We start from the raw sequence: 15,054 nt of genomic DNA on the forward strand, positions 1-15,054 counted from the left end.
TAAACGACATGAATGTGCCTCATTGTGCAAAACAAATGCAGAAAGACAACACTTTTTTTGCCATACTTTACTGTTTTCTGTTGTAAGGCACACGACCTCAGCGGCACATGATGTAGAGCCGATATGGAAAATTGCACCAATAATTTTTTTTTTTCTTTGCAAAAAATCGATGCAAAGCCTGGGTGTTCATCGTCCTCTTGAGGATGCTATTACATGTCTTAAGAATAAAAGCGACAATGGGTACGCCACCTAGCGGTTGGTCAGACCCTTTCTTGCTGAACCGTAAAAAGGCTCCAGTGGCCACTCTTTATATAGTATGTTCCTCTATGGTCACTGCTGGTCGAATTTGAAAGCGCGCTTTACGCATGGCGGTTGCGTTACAGCTCGCTGGAAATGCGCACCGACGTACACTGAAACCGAGAAAATTGCACGAAGCAGGCAAGCAACGCGCACGTTCGTTCTACTCCCACCATCCAAATTTCTTCGTGATAGTTTGATTTGTGGGGTTTAACGTCCCAAAACCACCATTTGATTATGAGAGACGCCGTAGTGGAGGGCTCCGCAAATTTTGACCACCTGGGGTGCTTTAACGTGCACCCAAATCTGAGCACACGGGCCTACAACATTTCCGCATCCATCGGCAATGCAGCCGCCACAGCCGGGAATCGAACCCGCGACCTGCGGGTCAGCAGCCGAGTACCTTAGCCACTAGACCACCGCGGCGGGGCACATTTCTTCGTGGCGGCAAAATGCCTATTCCTTTGCGATAATCGCATCTTTCTTCCTGCGTGCCCGTCGTTCGAAGACTCGCACTGGCAAATTCGAGGCAGTTGCGTATACAACCTGCTTCAAACTTGAGAAGCACGGCTGTTCGACGACAGTTCGTGCGGCGGCTCCAGAAAGTTTATATACTAGCACAAAGTTCGGTGTTTCTTGGCACAACTTTCATTCTCATTAGACACGCGCGAGATCACATCTTGCAAACGCCAGTGCGCACGTATAAAAAAAAACAGGGACCACATTGCAGGAGACGATCGAGTTTAGCCTCGTGAAATCTTGGCTTTAAAACAAGTCCACTAACCCCGTATCTATCGAGAAACAAACATCGACAATTGTGTTTAGCGTGTGTACATCATGTCCACTGAAATGAAGATTTTTGTGGGTGTATTTGACTTCTATTCGTTAAAATGCATACGGAAAATATGCCTGTGCACTCCGCAAGATACAGAACTGAGAGAAATATCGCTGCAACATTTACCCAGACTTCAGCCCCCTCGCGCCACGTTACTCTCACCCAATTTGCGCGTAAATGACTCACCGCTTGAAGTATACATGCTATAGATTCACACGCCTAAAAAAAAATGCAATGGCCCCCTGTGTTCCCGTCGACGGCCGTCGAAGAGCTTTGATGCCCGCGCTATCACCAAGAGGCCACTTGGATGGACATGATAACGTCGAGGGACCACACAGTCACTCTGATGTGAATTGCACACCACCGGATTCCTGTGTTTGCCTGCTGCTGCGTTTAGTGTCAGACACGAAAGCGTTCGTGTCGGCAGCAGCGATTAGCGCAGCCCGATAAGTGATGGCATACTTTCGCCCGCTAAATGCGTAAACTGACCAGTGCGTAAACCGAGTGCGCTCACTTGGGGGAGGCAAACCGCAGGCTGGAACATTATTATTTTTTTTTTTTGCGTTCTACGATTTTCATTTTTCAGGCGTTGCTGCAGCCACGGTGGAGCCACAACCAAGACCGACCCGTCCCGCGGACGCGGTTCGTCGCCGGGTCTAAAAATAACGGCCTCCCTCTGCGCTTCGTCTCCACCGGACCCCCACGACAACACGCCCTCAGCACACGCACGTGCAAACAGCGCTGGCCGTTACGCATCCTTAAAAATAAGGCAATGCACGCATGGCCGAGACGGATGCATAGCCCAGCGGCTGGATGCGGCTTGAAAGGGTGCAAAGAAAATATACAGCTAGCCGGTCTCGGGCCACTGCATATAAACTTTGTTTATCTTATTCGTCAAGGCGATCGTTTTGCGGAGAGTTCAAGTGGAAGGTGGAGAGGTTAACGGACACGATATCGCGACTAGTGACCGACCTCGGCGGCACATCAGTTTCCGGGTCCCAGCAGCATGCTCGTCGCGTCAGCAATGTGCGCAACCGAATGCTCCAGGGCATGTGGCGACGATGAAATGGCAAATGACAGGCGAAACAGCACTAGCCGCTCATACGTCGGTTCAGCTAACGCGCGGGTCTCGTCTCGCCAAATGACGCTGCGTCAGTCGTAAGCACTACATCACCCCAATACGCGCGCCGATATCTGTAGAGTGAAGCGTGAGAAAAGCCTCCTTGCAGCGGCTTTGCGGCAAGAGGCCCACCGCGAACCCGCTGCTACGAGGAAGGAAGGCAAACCTGAATCGCGCTCCCCCATCGCCACCACGAGGAGCTTATCCATCCACTTGACAGCTGCCGGCACGCACGCGCGCTGGCAGTCACCGTGCTCAACTTACCCCGAGGCTGTGCGCTATCTGCCGAATGAAGTAGAGGTCCAGGTCTTGAATGACTTCGAGCTGGGTGCTGCTGAACAGCGTGTCCGTGCTCGAGTGTCCTCCGAACAGGCTGCGCGCGCCAAAGCACGAATCCATCCCGGTGAGAAAAGCAGCGTTCCTTCTCTCACCCCCTTTTGGGGGACCTTCACGACTCAACACAGCCGAAGCACACGAAGCGACCGATGGGCAACCGCATGGACTCGACACAAGGTGCTATCGCGACTCAAAAAAATGAGCCATCGCGAAAACTGCTACGACACACCACGGACCGCACGCAGCAAGCAAACTTTGTCGTCTGCCGCTCTCAGCGGCGGCGCCATCTGGAGGGGCGCACGCTTCCACCAGAATCTCCCCAGGCTCGTCGACTGTTTCTCCCTAGCACTGCGAGGCAACGCTCTCGCGGCGGGAGCCCGCGGCAAATTTCGATCTTTCTCATCGCTGATTGCCCTTCTCGGCGTTTTCGTTTGAGGTCGAATAACACGGTTGTTCCGGTACTGCGAACACCCTGTAGGACTCTAATTACATGAAGCGACGACTTTGAGCTAACACTCCTGTCGAAATTTTGTGTATACGCGGCGCTAAATATGCAACGCAAGCTCACAACGCCAGCTTCAAAGAGCAAACGCGCAATATTTACTGAAACCTAAGCTATTCGTCAGATTTTGATATCGCGCGTCAAGAGCAGCCATCTGCTTCATCTCTGAAGTGAAAGAAGGCAAGAAGTTAACAACGCAAGCCACGAACGCACAAAAGCCATGTAGTCGTCCAAGCACCATTGGAGAGCACAGAGTCGGAAACGTCGATGAAATGGGTAGCTCACTGGGAATAGGTGACGCCCTTCCTTCTGGAGAAATGCGGGACATGCTGACGGGCGGGTGGGGATAAACGCGTGGTTTATCTTTCCATCAACTATGGCACACGAGCTTTGAAAGAGAAACAACCACAACACCGGCAGGAAGAAGACAGGGCATACACAAAAGAATATGTGTTCCATCAATCATCGCAATAGTTTGGTAACGTGCGATTGTGGTGGAGCTTATATCATCCCGCCAACCCGTGGCACAACATATACTGGACAGCTTGGCACCTGTCTCAACGAGAGGCTACGCCAGCAGAACAACCCATCAAAGGGCACACCTACGGCACATTTGTAATCTCATTGTCCACTCATGCATTTATAAACATTTGCTTTATAGCACCCATGTCATTTTCAGGCACGTGGAAAGAATAAGTGAAATCATGAAGCCCCGCCGCGGTTGTCAAGTGGCTAAGGTACTAGGCTGCTAATCCGCAGGTCGCGGGATCGAATCCCGGCTGCGGCGGCTGCATTTTCGATGGAGGCGAAAATGCTGTAGGCTCGTGTACTAAGATTTGGGTGCACGTTAAGGAACCCCAGGTGGTCGAAATTTCCGGAGCCCTCAACTACGGCGCCTCACATAATCATATGGTGGTTTTGGGACGTTGAACCCCACATATCTGTCAAGTGAAATCATAGAAGCTCCTCACATGAACAAAATCCACGATCTTTGCATTTTCACCCCGTCTATCTTATGACTGAGAAATCAGTTTTCTCGAAAACTGTTAGAAATAATACACGCAATGTGAGGGTACGCGGCAGTCTTACCATTCGTACTTATTCCATTTTGTGTAAAACGCACTAAAATAAATGTTAGAATTTATTTTTTATGTCACAAAACGATTTCGGAGACACCGTATCGTAGGGTTCCGAAGGTTCGGCATCCTGGTATTCTTTAACGTGCACCTATAGATCTAAGCACACGCGCCTTTAGCAATATGCCCTTGTCGTAATGCGGCTGAAGAACATCTTACCATCACCAACGATTATTCAGTACACGTTTTCTCTCTCTCTTTCTTCTGACGCCTTATTTTTAATTACTATATACTTAAAATATTTGTAGAAACGTCTGGTAGAAACGCGTAGTATAAGCAAGAACTGCTGGGGCTTTCATTGCCATAACCACTATGAGGCAAGGGAAGCGCTTGAAATTGCGGCCAGCAGGGGTTCCTTAACATGCACTTAAATCTAAGAACATGGGCTTAATGCATATTCGCTTTCACAGAAAATGTGGCCGGGATTCAATCCCGCGACCTTCGAGTCAACAGTCGAGCAGCATCACCGCTAGACCAGCGTGGCCGGCTCAATGCACATAAACACGACCAACCGATCAAACATTACATCGGTGCTTCACGAGGCCCTTGGAGGCCAAAGAGCGCATAGAGGGCACTGCGCCCCATTCCCCACCCATCACCTCGGCAGAAACATAACTCGTGGCAACGAAAAAGCTTACGCGCGCTGCGCTCATTGCCATTCTCTCACTGACAAACGAGGCGGGGTGTAGTATTCAGCCAACTGCGGTCATTAATCAAAAACGCCGCGATGGAAGTCGGGTCAGAGCAGCGACGCCAGCAGCATTTCGCGCGGCAGCCGATCGCTTTTCCCCAAGTCGAGCCAGAATTTTCCCCAGGACGCCGGAGCAACCAAGGAGCGGCGGCAAACCGGTGTTTCGCTTGCGAAGAAGCTGATCGCGCGCCGACCCGGCTGGGAGGAGAGGCACCGCCGCCGGATCGCGTCACCCGGGAGGAGACGACGAAAGTTTGTTTCGTGGAAAGCGCCGCAATGCGAAGGTCTCGTGAGCGCGGCGCTATGTATAGCTGCATCTACAGCATCCGGCAAGCAGCCGAGTCAGACGAGCGCGCTTGCCCACCGCGCGCCCCCGAACCGCAGCTTCCGCCGCCGCACTTCGCTTCCGGCCGCTCGTCGTCACCCTCCCGCAGGGCCTGCCAAACAGCTCGCGAGATCGGCAACGGATTTGCCACGTCCTCGCCCTCTGCGCTGCGCATCCCGATGACCGAGTGACTCACCATACTAGCCGCCCGCAAGACCCCCTCCGACGCTTGCCAGCCCCGTCCTCGCACCCATCGTCGCCGGCGAGGAAGGGGTTCCGTTTTGTTTATACACAACGCTGCTGTTCGAGTAGCCTGCTTATACCTCTTACTCTATTGCTGCCGGATTTCACGGCCGGAAATCGAAATGTCATCGTAACGCACTCGGGAAGCGCAATGCCAGGCGATGACGAGATTCTTTACGTTATCTCAGGCGTCCCCGTAGTTTATCGCACATCATATAGCAGCTTACTGTACTCCATCTATCGCTTCTGTCGCCTTGACGTCATGCCCCGTAGTACGGCAGAAGCTGTTCTGCTACGCTAATCACTAAATGGTATACACCTGTGTACTGTGGGATGATAGTGCACGTTGACACCAGACGGTCACATTTTCTGGAGCCCTCCATTACGCCGCCTCTAATGATCACCTCGTATTATTATTATTATTATTATTATTATTATTATTATTATTATTATTATTATTATTATTATTATTATTACGCTCATCACTGCATACGTCTTGTTTGCTATAGCCAGCCAGTATAGTTATACAGCGGACACGTCATTTGCGGAGTAATACCTTATAGCTCTGTTTTTGTCAGGGCAGGAGCATTTTTACAGCACGTTCATACGATGAGGGCAGTAAGATTCGCGACTTCTTGACGAAAACTCGATTATGTCTTTTGGAGCGAGCCACTCACCTAACCTTTTTGCTCCAATCACCAAACGAACCATTTTTGCGACAACTCAGTGATCTTTCTCCAATAAAGCCTTCTGTCATCGTTTCGCACAGTTAACTACGCTTATAACGACTGACTCTTGTTTTGTCAATCTGGAAACGAAAAAAAAAGTAAACACGAGGACGTGTTCATTCCGTCTTTGCCTGTCTCTCTCCCATTTTTCTTGTTTTTTTTTTTTTCAACAATAGTCTAAGCAATCTCGCTTATTTCGATTTCCGACAAGTTAATACCTCCACGAGGGTATTTCGCAACATCCCTGATGCAACCTTTTCAGCGGGAATGATCATGTCAAGTGCGCGGATATAAGCAGGGAGAGCGAGGAAACGATCGAACTCCTGCCAAAAAACAACCCTGGCACGTGCGAGAGCGCATGACATGGCCGGGAAACGAGTCAAATGAGCACCGCTTATCTATTTCTATCGCATGCAAAAGAGGTCGCATTCCTACGGTGCCTCTCGTAGGTGCACGACGTCCAGGGGGCGACACTGCCGACCTCGGCGGTGTATAGAGGAGAAACCGGCGCTGCCAGATGCCACCGCTCGTCGAAGAAGCGGAACGCGCGACCTGGAAAAGCCGTGTCGCTGCAAACGTTCAGTGGCAGTCGTCATCCTCGTGCGGCGCCTCGTTTCTTATATGTATTAATGATCTACCTACTTTAATAACTTCTAACATACATCTGTTCGCAGTTGACTGCGTTAAGTACCGGGAAATCATCTAATGCTGATGGTACTAAAGCACTTCAACCTGATCTAAATCATACAGCTAACCGGCACAACAAGCGGTTAATTAACTAAATATTAGTAAATATAAGACATTTCACGTATCCAGAACTCTAATCCTAACATCTACCATTCCCTTCGATTGCATTATGTGATAAATATCTTGGCGCAAAACTCACAAACAACTTCAGTTGGACAACTAATCGCACGCTCGGCTACATGCGACGTATCTTTTCCAAAGGACGATCTATACCTCAAAAATACTATTTTATAACTCTCTCATATGCTCTAAGCTTGAGAATGCATCTGCAATATGGGATTCTAGTCATGCTCACCTTAACAAGATAACTCTACTCGATTCATACTTCCTGACTATATAACCGTCCTACTAGTATAACCTCAAGAAAAAAAAGTTAATAATCTATGGCTTATTCAATGAGCACGAAGTAAATCATCTTTCGGTATTTCATAAAGTCTTCCACCATCCAACACTTAATGATGACCTCATACTCCAACCTCTGTACATTTCAAACCGTATTGATCATTTCAAATGATTGGAGGACACTTTAGCTCCACCTTCAAGAGTATATCGCGACAGCGTACCTACAATCGTGCCTTTAGCGCATCGTCTTCTCCACTGCCAGCCTACGTCGATTCTCGTTGCATGCCTCAACCACGGCCGCTTGAGATTGAGCGGCCGTGCCTCAACCGTGCCGTAAGAAAAAAAAAAAACGACTGTACGCGTAACATTGGCCGTTTCAATGTATCGTTGAATGCCTACTGCTAGTACAATTCTTAATTGCCCATCACGCCATTATTATTTCTTTTGCGAATCCGGCGTCCGCTGGGCAACACGCGAACGTACGCAGCTGTTCATTTTATTTATTTATTTATTTATTTATTTATTTATTTATTTATTTACTTATTTATTTATTATACCTCAAAGGCCGTCAAGAGAGGGCTTTACATGAGAGAGTGGGCAAACAATAAAGATTTAGTAAAACAACGATTCTATGGTATTCCTAAATGTATCTGTGTCGGAATGGTCGACGACATTTCAGGGAAGATCGTTCCAGTCCCTGGCTGCCTGAGGAAAGAAGGAACGATGGTGGGTTGTGGTGCAAGCCGGAGGGGGGTAGACTTTGTTGATGGTTCTGCTGCTCATGATGATTAAATATGTCTGAGCGCTTTGTGATGGGTGGGCCTTTAAAACGCCCGCTCGTTACTCAATTCATATTTTTTTTTTACGCCTGGTACGATTCTATGCTTCTGCCACGCAATGCGAGATGCGTTAAGGAGGCTGCTTTAATTACGTGACATCGCTTTTTTTATCATTTTCAAGAAAGGCTCTGTGGTAGAACATCTGCTTGCCATACCGAGAGCCTTGGTTTGATCCTCACTCGGACAAGGAAATTTTCATTATTTATTTTAGTTGCATCCTTCTCTATTTTTTTCGTCACGGAAAATATGACGATTTTTCGCTCACAACCAACGACGCCCACGCCATAATTTCCACGAAACGAACGCTTTAACGCTATCTGGAAGAGATAGCATGACGTCACACTAAGTTTTTCTTTCAGTCATTCACTCCCCGTACATCTCAGGACTGGAGCCACATTCCCCAAACTGTCACAATCATTCATCACTGAAAGCAATCTCTTCAGCGAAACAGTGGCTAACATAGCATAAGCACACAAAAAAAAAACTACCTGTTACCTGTATACTCCTTTCATTCCATTTTTTAAATTTTAGTTCACAGAGCAGAGGACATGGGAATAAAAAGCTCGGCAGAGCTTGACTATATATATATATATGCTTTCAAACCCGTTACAATACAGCACCCGCCACGGTGTTCTAGTGGCTATAGTCCACTCGGCAGCTGACCTGCAGGTCGCAGGATCGAATCCCGAGTGCGGCGGCCGCATTTTCGATGGAGGCGCAAATTCTTGAGGCTTGTGTGCTTAGCTTGAATTTAGACGCACGCTAAAGAAACCCCGGGTGGTCAAAATTTCCGGAGTCCTCCACTACGGCGTCTCTCATAATCATATGGTGATTTTGGGACGTTAAACCCCAACAATAATTATTATTATTGCGTTACAATCCAGCGTCACGCAGTAGAAGTACACACATTTTTTCGCAGAAAAATAAACAGAAAAGCAAGAAAAAAATGAAAGCATTCATTACATGCATAGAGGCGTCAGCATTTCCAACAAAATAACCGCATAAATTACCTCATCAAGGCCACTCCACGTTTGAAATTGTTATATGAAATTCACGAGCAAATCGCTGGAAGCTCAGACCTACAACATACAACAGTGACAAAATCATTTAGTGCTAAAACAAGTATAAAAACAGAGAGCAAAGTAATTCTTTACATTTGGGCAGCGTATAATTCGTGCGTGAATTTTTCCATCAGCCGCAAAGGGTACACAGAAACACATTCGGCTAGTTTTTCTATTTCGTTAAGCGTCAATATACTATTTTTTGCATTTTTATATAGAACTAGGCGTAATCTACACAGAGTAAATACATTCAAAATAGCAGCAGTTTGGAATAGCTGTGCAGAATGTTTTCTGTGTAAAGCGTAAATAAGGCGTAAAGCTTTTTTTTTTTTTTTGCAGAAGATAAACGTCAATGTAAGCGTTCGTCTATTTTTAATTAACTAAACCTGTTTGTATAATCTCAGAAACAATGTGTTACCTGAATTCACTGCACTCTTTCATTCTGTAAATTTTATGCATATATTGTAGCTAATCCCCTTTTCACTGACATTTGGACGTGAGAACACTATAAATAAATAAATAAATAAATAAATAAATAAATAAATAAATAAATAAATAAATAAATAAATAAATAAATAAATAAATAAATGATATTTGGCTATCTTAATCAAATATCCGATTCTAGTACCGAATTGATTAGCACAATCTCGCCTTCCTTCGAGGCCATGCTGCGCTGGTGTGCGAGCAAACGGGGCCAGTGGACCAATTAAGCAGACGCGCAGCTCACGTGCTAACGTCGTTTTTTATCTTTAACATATCTTTTAACCTCAAACGACCTTTCAACATGAAGACCTTCGAGATTTCCGCCTTGAAAAATAACGGTATCTCCCGCAAGTAAACATAAGAGCGTATAGAGCACTCAGCTGACTTTGCAAAAACCGCTTAGTTATCCTAGGTCGAAAGTCGGTATAGCTGAAAAAAAAATCATGAGCCATCGCACTCTGCGACGGTGGATCACCGACGATGCCATGTATATGACACAGACGTGACTGAGAATTTTCATGGAAAGTAAAGACACGTTTTATTGCCTTGGGCGGGCCAGCGTTCCATCACGACGAAAAGTGCGCGTGCACGCATGCAGTACAGGAGCGTTGTTTCCCATTCTGAAGGCCATTACACGAAATGGTAAAAACAACGATTTCAGGGTGCGAACGGAATTAAGTACGCTGCCGGCGGCAGAACGGCCACTCGCTCTTGCCGCAGCGATCAGTGGCGCGCCAGACGCAGATAAAAAAAATAAAAACTAAAAAAAACTTCGCGAAACGAAACTGCCCGAGGCAGTATATAGAACGGAGCCAACGGAGCGATCTATATGTATCGCGTCTTCATTGCATCGACGTCGGCGCACTGCTCAGGACAGTCTGTCCACCGTGCAATTAGTGGACATCGGAACAAGCTGCCGACAGTTTCACGTGCAATGCGACGAGCACGGAGAGGGGACAGGCGGGCTAGTGTCGAGCCGCTGTCACATTGCAAGCCGCTGCAGCCGCCTTCACACAAAGCGGCCGCAAACGGTCTTCCGCGTGCACTCAGGACGCGCGAGCCGTCGGCGAAGGAGAGAGAGCGAGAGAGAAACACAGAAAGCGCCAAAGATCACAATCTCCGCGATGACTAATCGAATTAAGCGCGAACGGCACGCAGAACAACTTTCGTTAGGCGGACACAGTCAACTGCCTAGATAATTATTTTTTTTATGACGAGACCTCTTCATTTCTTGATACTGTTTTACGCAGCCTTCGACACCAACCTTTCTTTCAGCACGCCACTGCGAAGCCGGCTTTTCAGCCAGGACTTCAAGGGTACGCGTCAACGGTCTCCTATAGGGCTTAAACGATACGCATGGCGCAATGTCCAGTCACTTCCCGAAAAAAAAAAAAGCCTCTTCGAAACTATCTTTCTTCATTTTGCGATTGGTAACAACACCAATAACAAGTTCCTAACTGAGTTTGTGCTGCACAGTGACGCCGACGAGACGATATATGGGGCACGAGCTGACAGTTTCCACAGTGTGCGTCTATTCGGCACGAGCCAATGTCTCAGAGGTACACATTAAAACACCTTAGTTACGTGCACCACAATGCGAAACCATCGATTGATTGATACGTGGGGTTTAACGTCCCTAAACCACCACATGATTATGAGAGACGCCGTAGTGGAGCGGTCCGGAAATTTCCGCCGCATGAGACAGAGTTCTCAGGTTTCGCTTTTGGAGCAGTCAGCCTCACTTGTATACATAGCCTGCCCTTTACTTTTGTATGTAATAATGAAAAGAAATCAATGTATTACTAGCGAAGGCAGACAGACAATATAGCAAATAAGACTGCAGCAACGTTTTTGTCAATTCATCTTCCAGAACTTCCGCACTCGTCGTTATTTCGAGGGTGTCCCCGCGTGACTTTCAGGCGAAGTTTTCTTTGGCGATGTCCGTCAGAGAAAAAGAAAAAAGCCTCTCGTACAGCGATCGCACATCCCTCCAAGCTTGTTGCACCCTCTCCACCAGATCTGGGTCACTGACATTCCTCAGGAATGCCGGGAACTCATTACGCCGAGCGCGGCAGTGGCATGACAAGCGTGATTGACGCGCGGTCCAACCGACAGCAATCCCCGCACCCCACGACAACGCCTTGGGCACAGCGAACATTCAGCCGGCCCACGACACTGAATTACGCAGCAGCAGGCACGCCCAATGGAGAAAACTCCTCGCGGTGCCGTAGCGATTGGCAGCCGGGTAAATAAGCGTTGCTTCAGAAAGGTAACATCGAAAAAGAGAGAAAAACGCGCTTTCCAACAATGGCTATAGTCGGAGCACTAACAGCTCCATCATTACTTCCACGCGTGCTACATCACGGACGGACGCACGAACAGACGCACGTATGGACGGATGGAAGCCCAGACTGAAGCACGGACGGATTGACGGACGCTTACTCATCATCATATGATTCCGTGGATATGCTGTCACTTTTGTTGTTGTTTGTTGTTTGTTGTGTGTGTGTGTGTGTGTGTGTGTATGTGTGTGTGTGTGCGTGCGTGCGTGCGTGCGTGCGTGCGTGCATCTCCACGCAGTCAATCATCCCGAATGGGCGAAGCTCTGGGTACCGTATGGGTGATTAGTGAGCATATTATACATTACGCGAGCATAGCCCCATATAATGTGAATTGAGTGAGATTCAATGAAAAAGTGGCATAAAAACAGTCTACCACAAAGCTCGGTCTTAAGGTCCATAATGTCTACGTTGAAGTCGCCGACAAGCATAGTTTGTGTTTCTATAGTGTTATGATTGATATTAATTTCTAGTTAAATATTTTTTTGTCTCAAATCCACGTATATCCCCGTGACGGACACCACGGACGTGGACGGACATGCCTTGGGCCTAAGACGCTTCACCCCTAAAAAAGAAAAAAATATATCAGACAGTGTAGCTGCGGTGACCATCCCTTGCCTGCTCGGCCGCGAAAGCAAACATGTCGCGGCGCCGACCGCCTCGGCAGCAGCAGCGTGGTTTGGGCTAGAGTTACTGTATATGCTACCTAAATGTAGCATATACAGTAACTATACATATATACATACACAGTAACTTTAGTTTGGGCAGCCGCATCTGGGTTCGTGCGCCCTGTGTGGTCAATGCGAACCGAGAGCCGGCCCCCAGCGGAATAGACACATGCGGGGGCGAAATCAAGCGCGCCTCTGCTCTTCATCGAGATAACACGCCCAATCTGGCGACGTTTTAAGGGGCCAATAGAAATGAACGTGAACACGTTCATTTCTAGGCACTCGCTCGGCCAGTGGAGCCATGAAAAGAAAAAAAAACGACACAAAAAAAATGTTGACTTGAAGTTCTTCCAAACATTAATTGTTGTGGTTTTCATGTCCCAAACCCAACATGCGGAGCTCGAAATTCGCACTGGCTCCTCGGTGTCTAAACATAGAATCTATGACTGATATGACGTAATGATTATCTTCCAAATCGATTACTTTTCGCGCTTCGTCAGCGGTCCGAAATGCACCGCGCTTAGGTCATCGCCGAGATTGGTGGTGGTGGCGGTGGTGGTGGTGGGCAATAGATAATAATTTATGACTGTTCCTTTCTTGGCAACCCGAAGAAGCTCATTAACAGAAGTGACCTCAGTGAAAAACCAGTTCTTTCCCGGTGGTCACTCGCATAGCAATGGCATTTCGCAATTTCTTGGCTTGCCGCACATCAGCCCCGTTTACATGCTCTGAAACCCTACTTTCATTGGTAATCAGAGCCTGAATCTACAAGGAGACGGAAGGTCCAATGGGTCACGTGACCAGCGAGAGTGAATGTCCAACGACACACAATGTCCGAAGAGTCTGAACGTCCAATTAAAAAAAGAACTTAGTCCAGTTCGAAATTTTTCATAAAACTGATTTATTCGGATGCTTGACGCAAGATTTCATTTTCTTTGCGTTTTTCAAATACTGACAATGCCATCGTCCATCGTGTTTTTGTTGCCTTATAAATTCCTTTACTGCATTTATCATATTTCAACTTTAGTTTGTTTCATTGTTCTTTTCTATATTTAGTTTTCGTACGTATATTTAATAAATTATCTTATTTTGTTTGTTTGTTTGTTTGTTTGTTTGTTTGTTTGTTTGCATACTCTGTGTGGTGTCAGCCATTCGAGATCTCACCTCACTTAAGGAATTACGAAAGAGGGCGCTCCCTCGTCTCCTTTGTGGTGCATTTATGAGCGTTGGTCCCTGGGTGTGTTAACCAGCGTCACTCGTAACCATAGAACAAGGCCTTCGAGATGAAGACGCCACGCGCCCGCCATCTCGGAGGACATGCAAGAAGGCTATTGAGGAAGGCTCTTTCTGACAGAGGGCGCCACGAGACACGTGAGCTTTACACGAGGCGGCAGCTGACCATTTAACCCCTGCATGCTGCGTCACGTCTGCGGGAACGGAGCCCTCGCTGTGAAAGTAAGTTAGCAGGGGAATTTTTTGGAGGGCCTCCTTTCTTTGTTAAAAAAAAAGTACCGACAACCTGTTAAAGCAAAGACAACATATAAGGAACATTACTTTTTGTTTGACAGTACAGCGTAAAGATGATAACTAAAACTGAAAGGAATAAAGTAGACGAGCGAGGACCCTTTCCGTTTGTGGGAACCGAAGCCGCATGTCTTACAAATACGGCTGCGAGTTGAGCTGACTAACACTCCCTGCAGGGATCAAAATCTCACAAACACCCAACAAACTGGAACGGGGCTGCACCTTCCATCGTAGCTCAATTGTTTGAGCGTCATGCACGTAATTCGAAAGTTGTGTGTTCTGATCCCACCGACGGAGAGAAAACATCGCCTCCGTCATTTTCAGTCTTTTTCGCTTCCTCGTCGGTGAAACGAATATCCTCGCCATCCGGGCGGGCGTTAGAGGGCTCGAGAGAACGAGGAGGCTGCATAGCGAGTGATAAATTACGAAATAATTACGCTATAATGTTGGGCAAAAAAAAAACATGCCCGAGAAAGATAATAAACGAAAGGCTCGGTTGATGCTGTACTCTGTAAAACCGAGGAAGAGACATAAAAAGCAAGCTGCATAACGTATACAAAATGCATGTAAATCGAGCAAAAGCGGCAGCGATGGTCAAGAGCCAGGACATTATTTCTACCCCTTACCCGCCATGGCGGTCAAGTGCCCGACCCGATGATCGCGGGATCGAATCCCGGCCACGGTGGGCACATTTTCGGTGGAGGAAAAAAATGCTCAAGCCCCCTGTACTTGGATTTAGGTGAACGTTATAGAAGTCCAGGTGGTCGACATTTTCGGAGCATTTCACTAAGGCGTCCCTTATAATCATACGGTGGTTTCAAATCGTCACACCCAAACA

General features: G+C 47.4%; 1 protein-coding gene across 3 annotated transcripts in view; it reads right to left on the reverse strand.

The window, feature by feature from the left end:
• LOC119175737 (rhotekin-2) overlaps positions 1-15,054 on the reverse strand; it is a 169,755-nt gene that overhangs the window by 86,413 nt on the left and 68,288 nt on the right. The window contains exon 1 of one of the 3 annotated variants that reach the window (XM_037426688.2): positions 2,517-2,826. The exons of the other annotated variants lie outside the window; for them this stretch is intronic. Within the exon in view, the coding sequence (XP_037282585.1) occupies positions 2,517-2,651 (135 nt within the window). The 5' untranslated portion in view covers positions 2,652-2,826. Of the gene's footprint in view, positions 1-2,516; positions 2,827-15,054 lie in introns of those variants that run through there. 3 annotated transcript variants of the gene reach the window in all.

The sequence above is a fragment of the Rhipicephalus microplus genome, chromosome X (assembly GCF_043290135.1).
Source record: "Rhipicephalus microplus isolate Deutch F79 chromosome X, USDA_Rmic, whole genome shotgun sequence".
NCBI classification, from domain to species: Eukaryota; Metazoa; Arthropoda; class Arachnida; order Ixodida; family Ixodidae; genus Rhipicephalus; species Rhipicephalus microplus.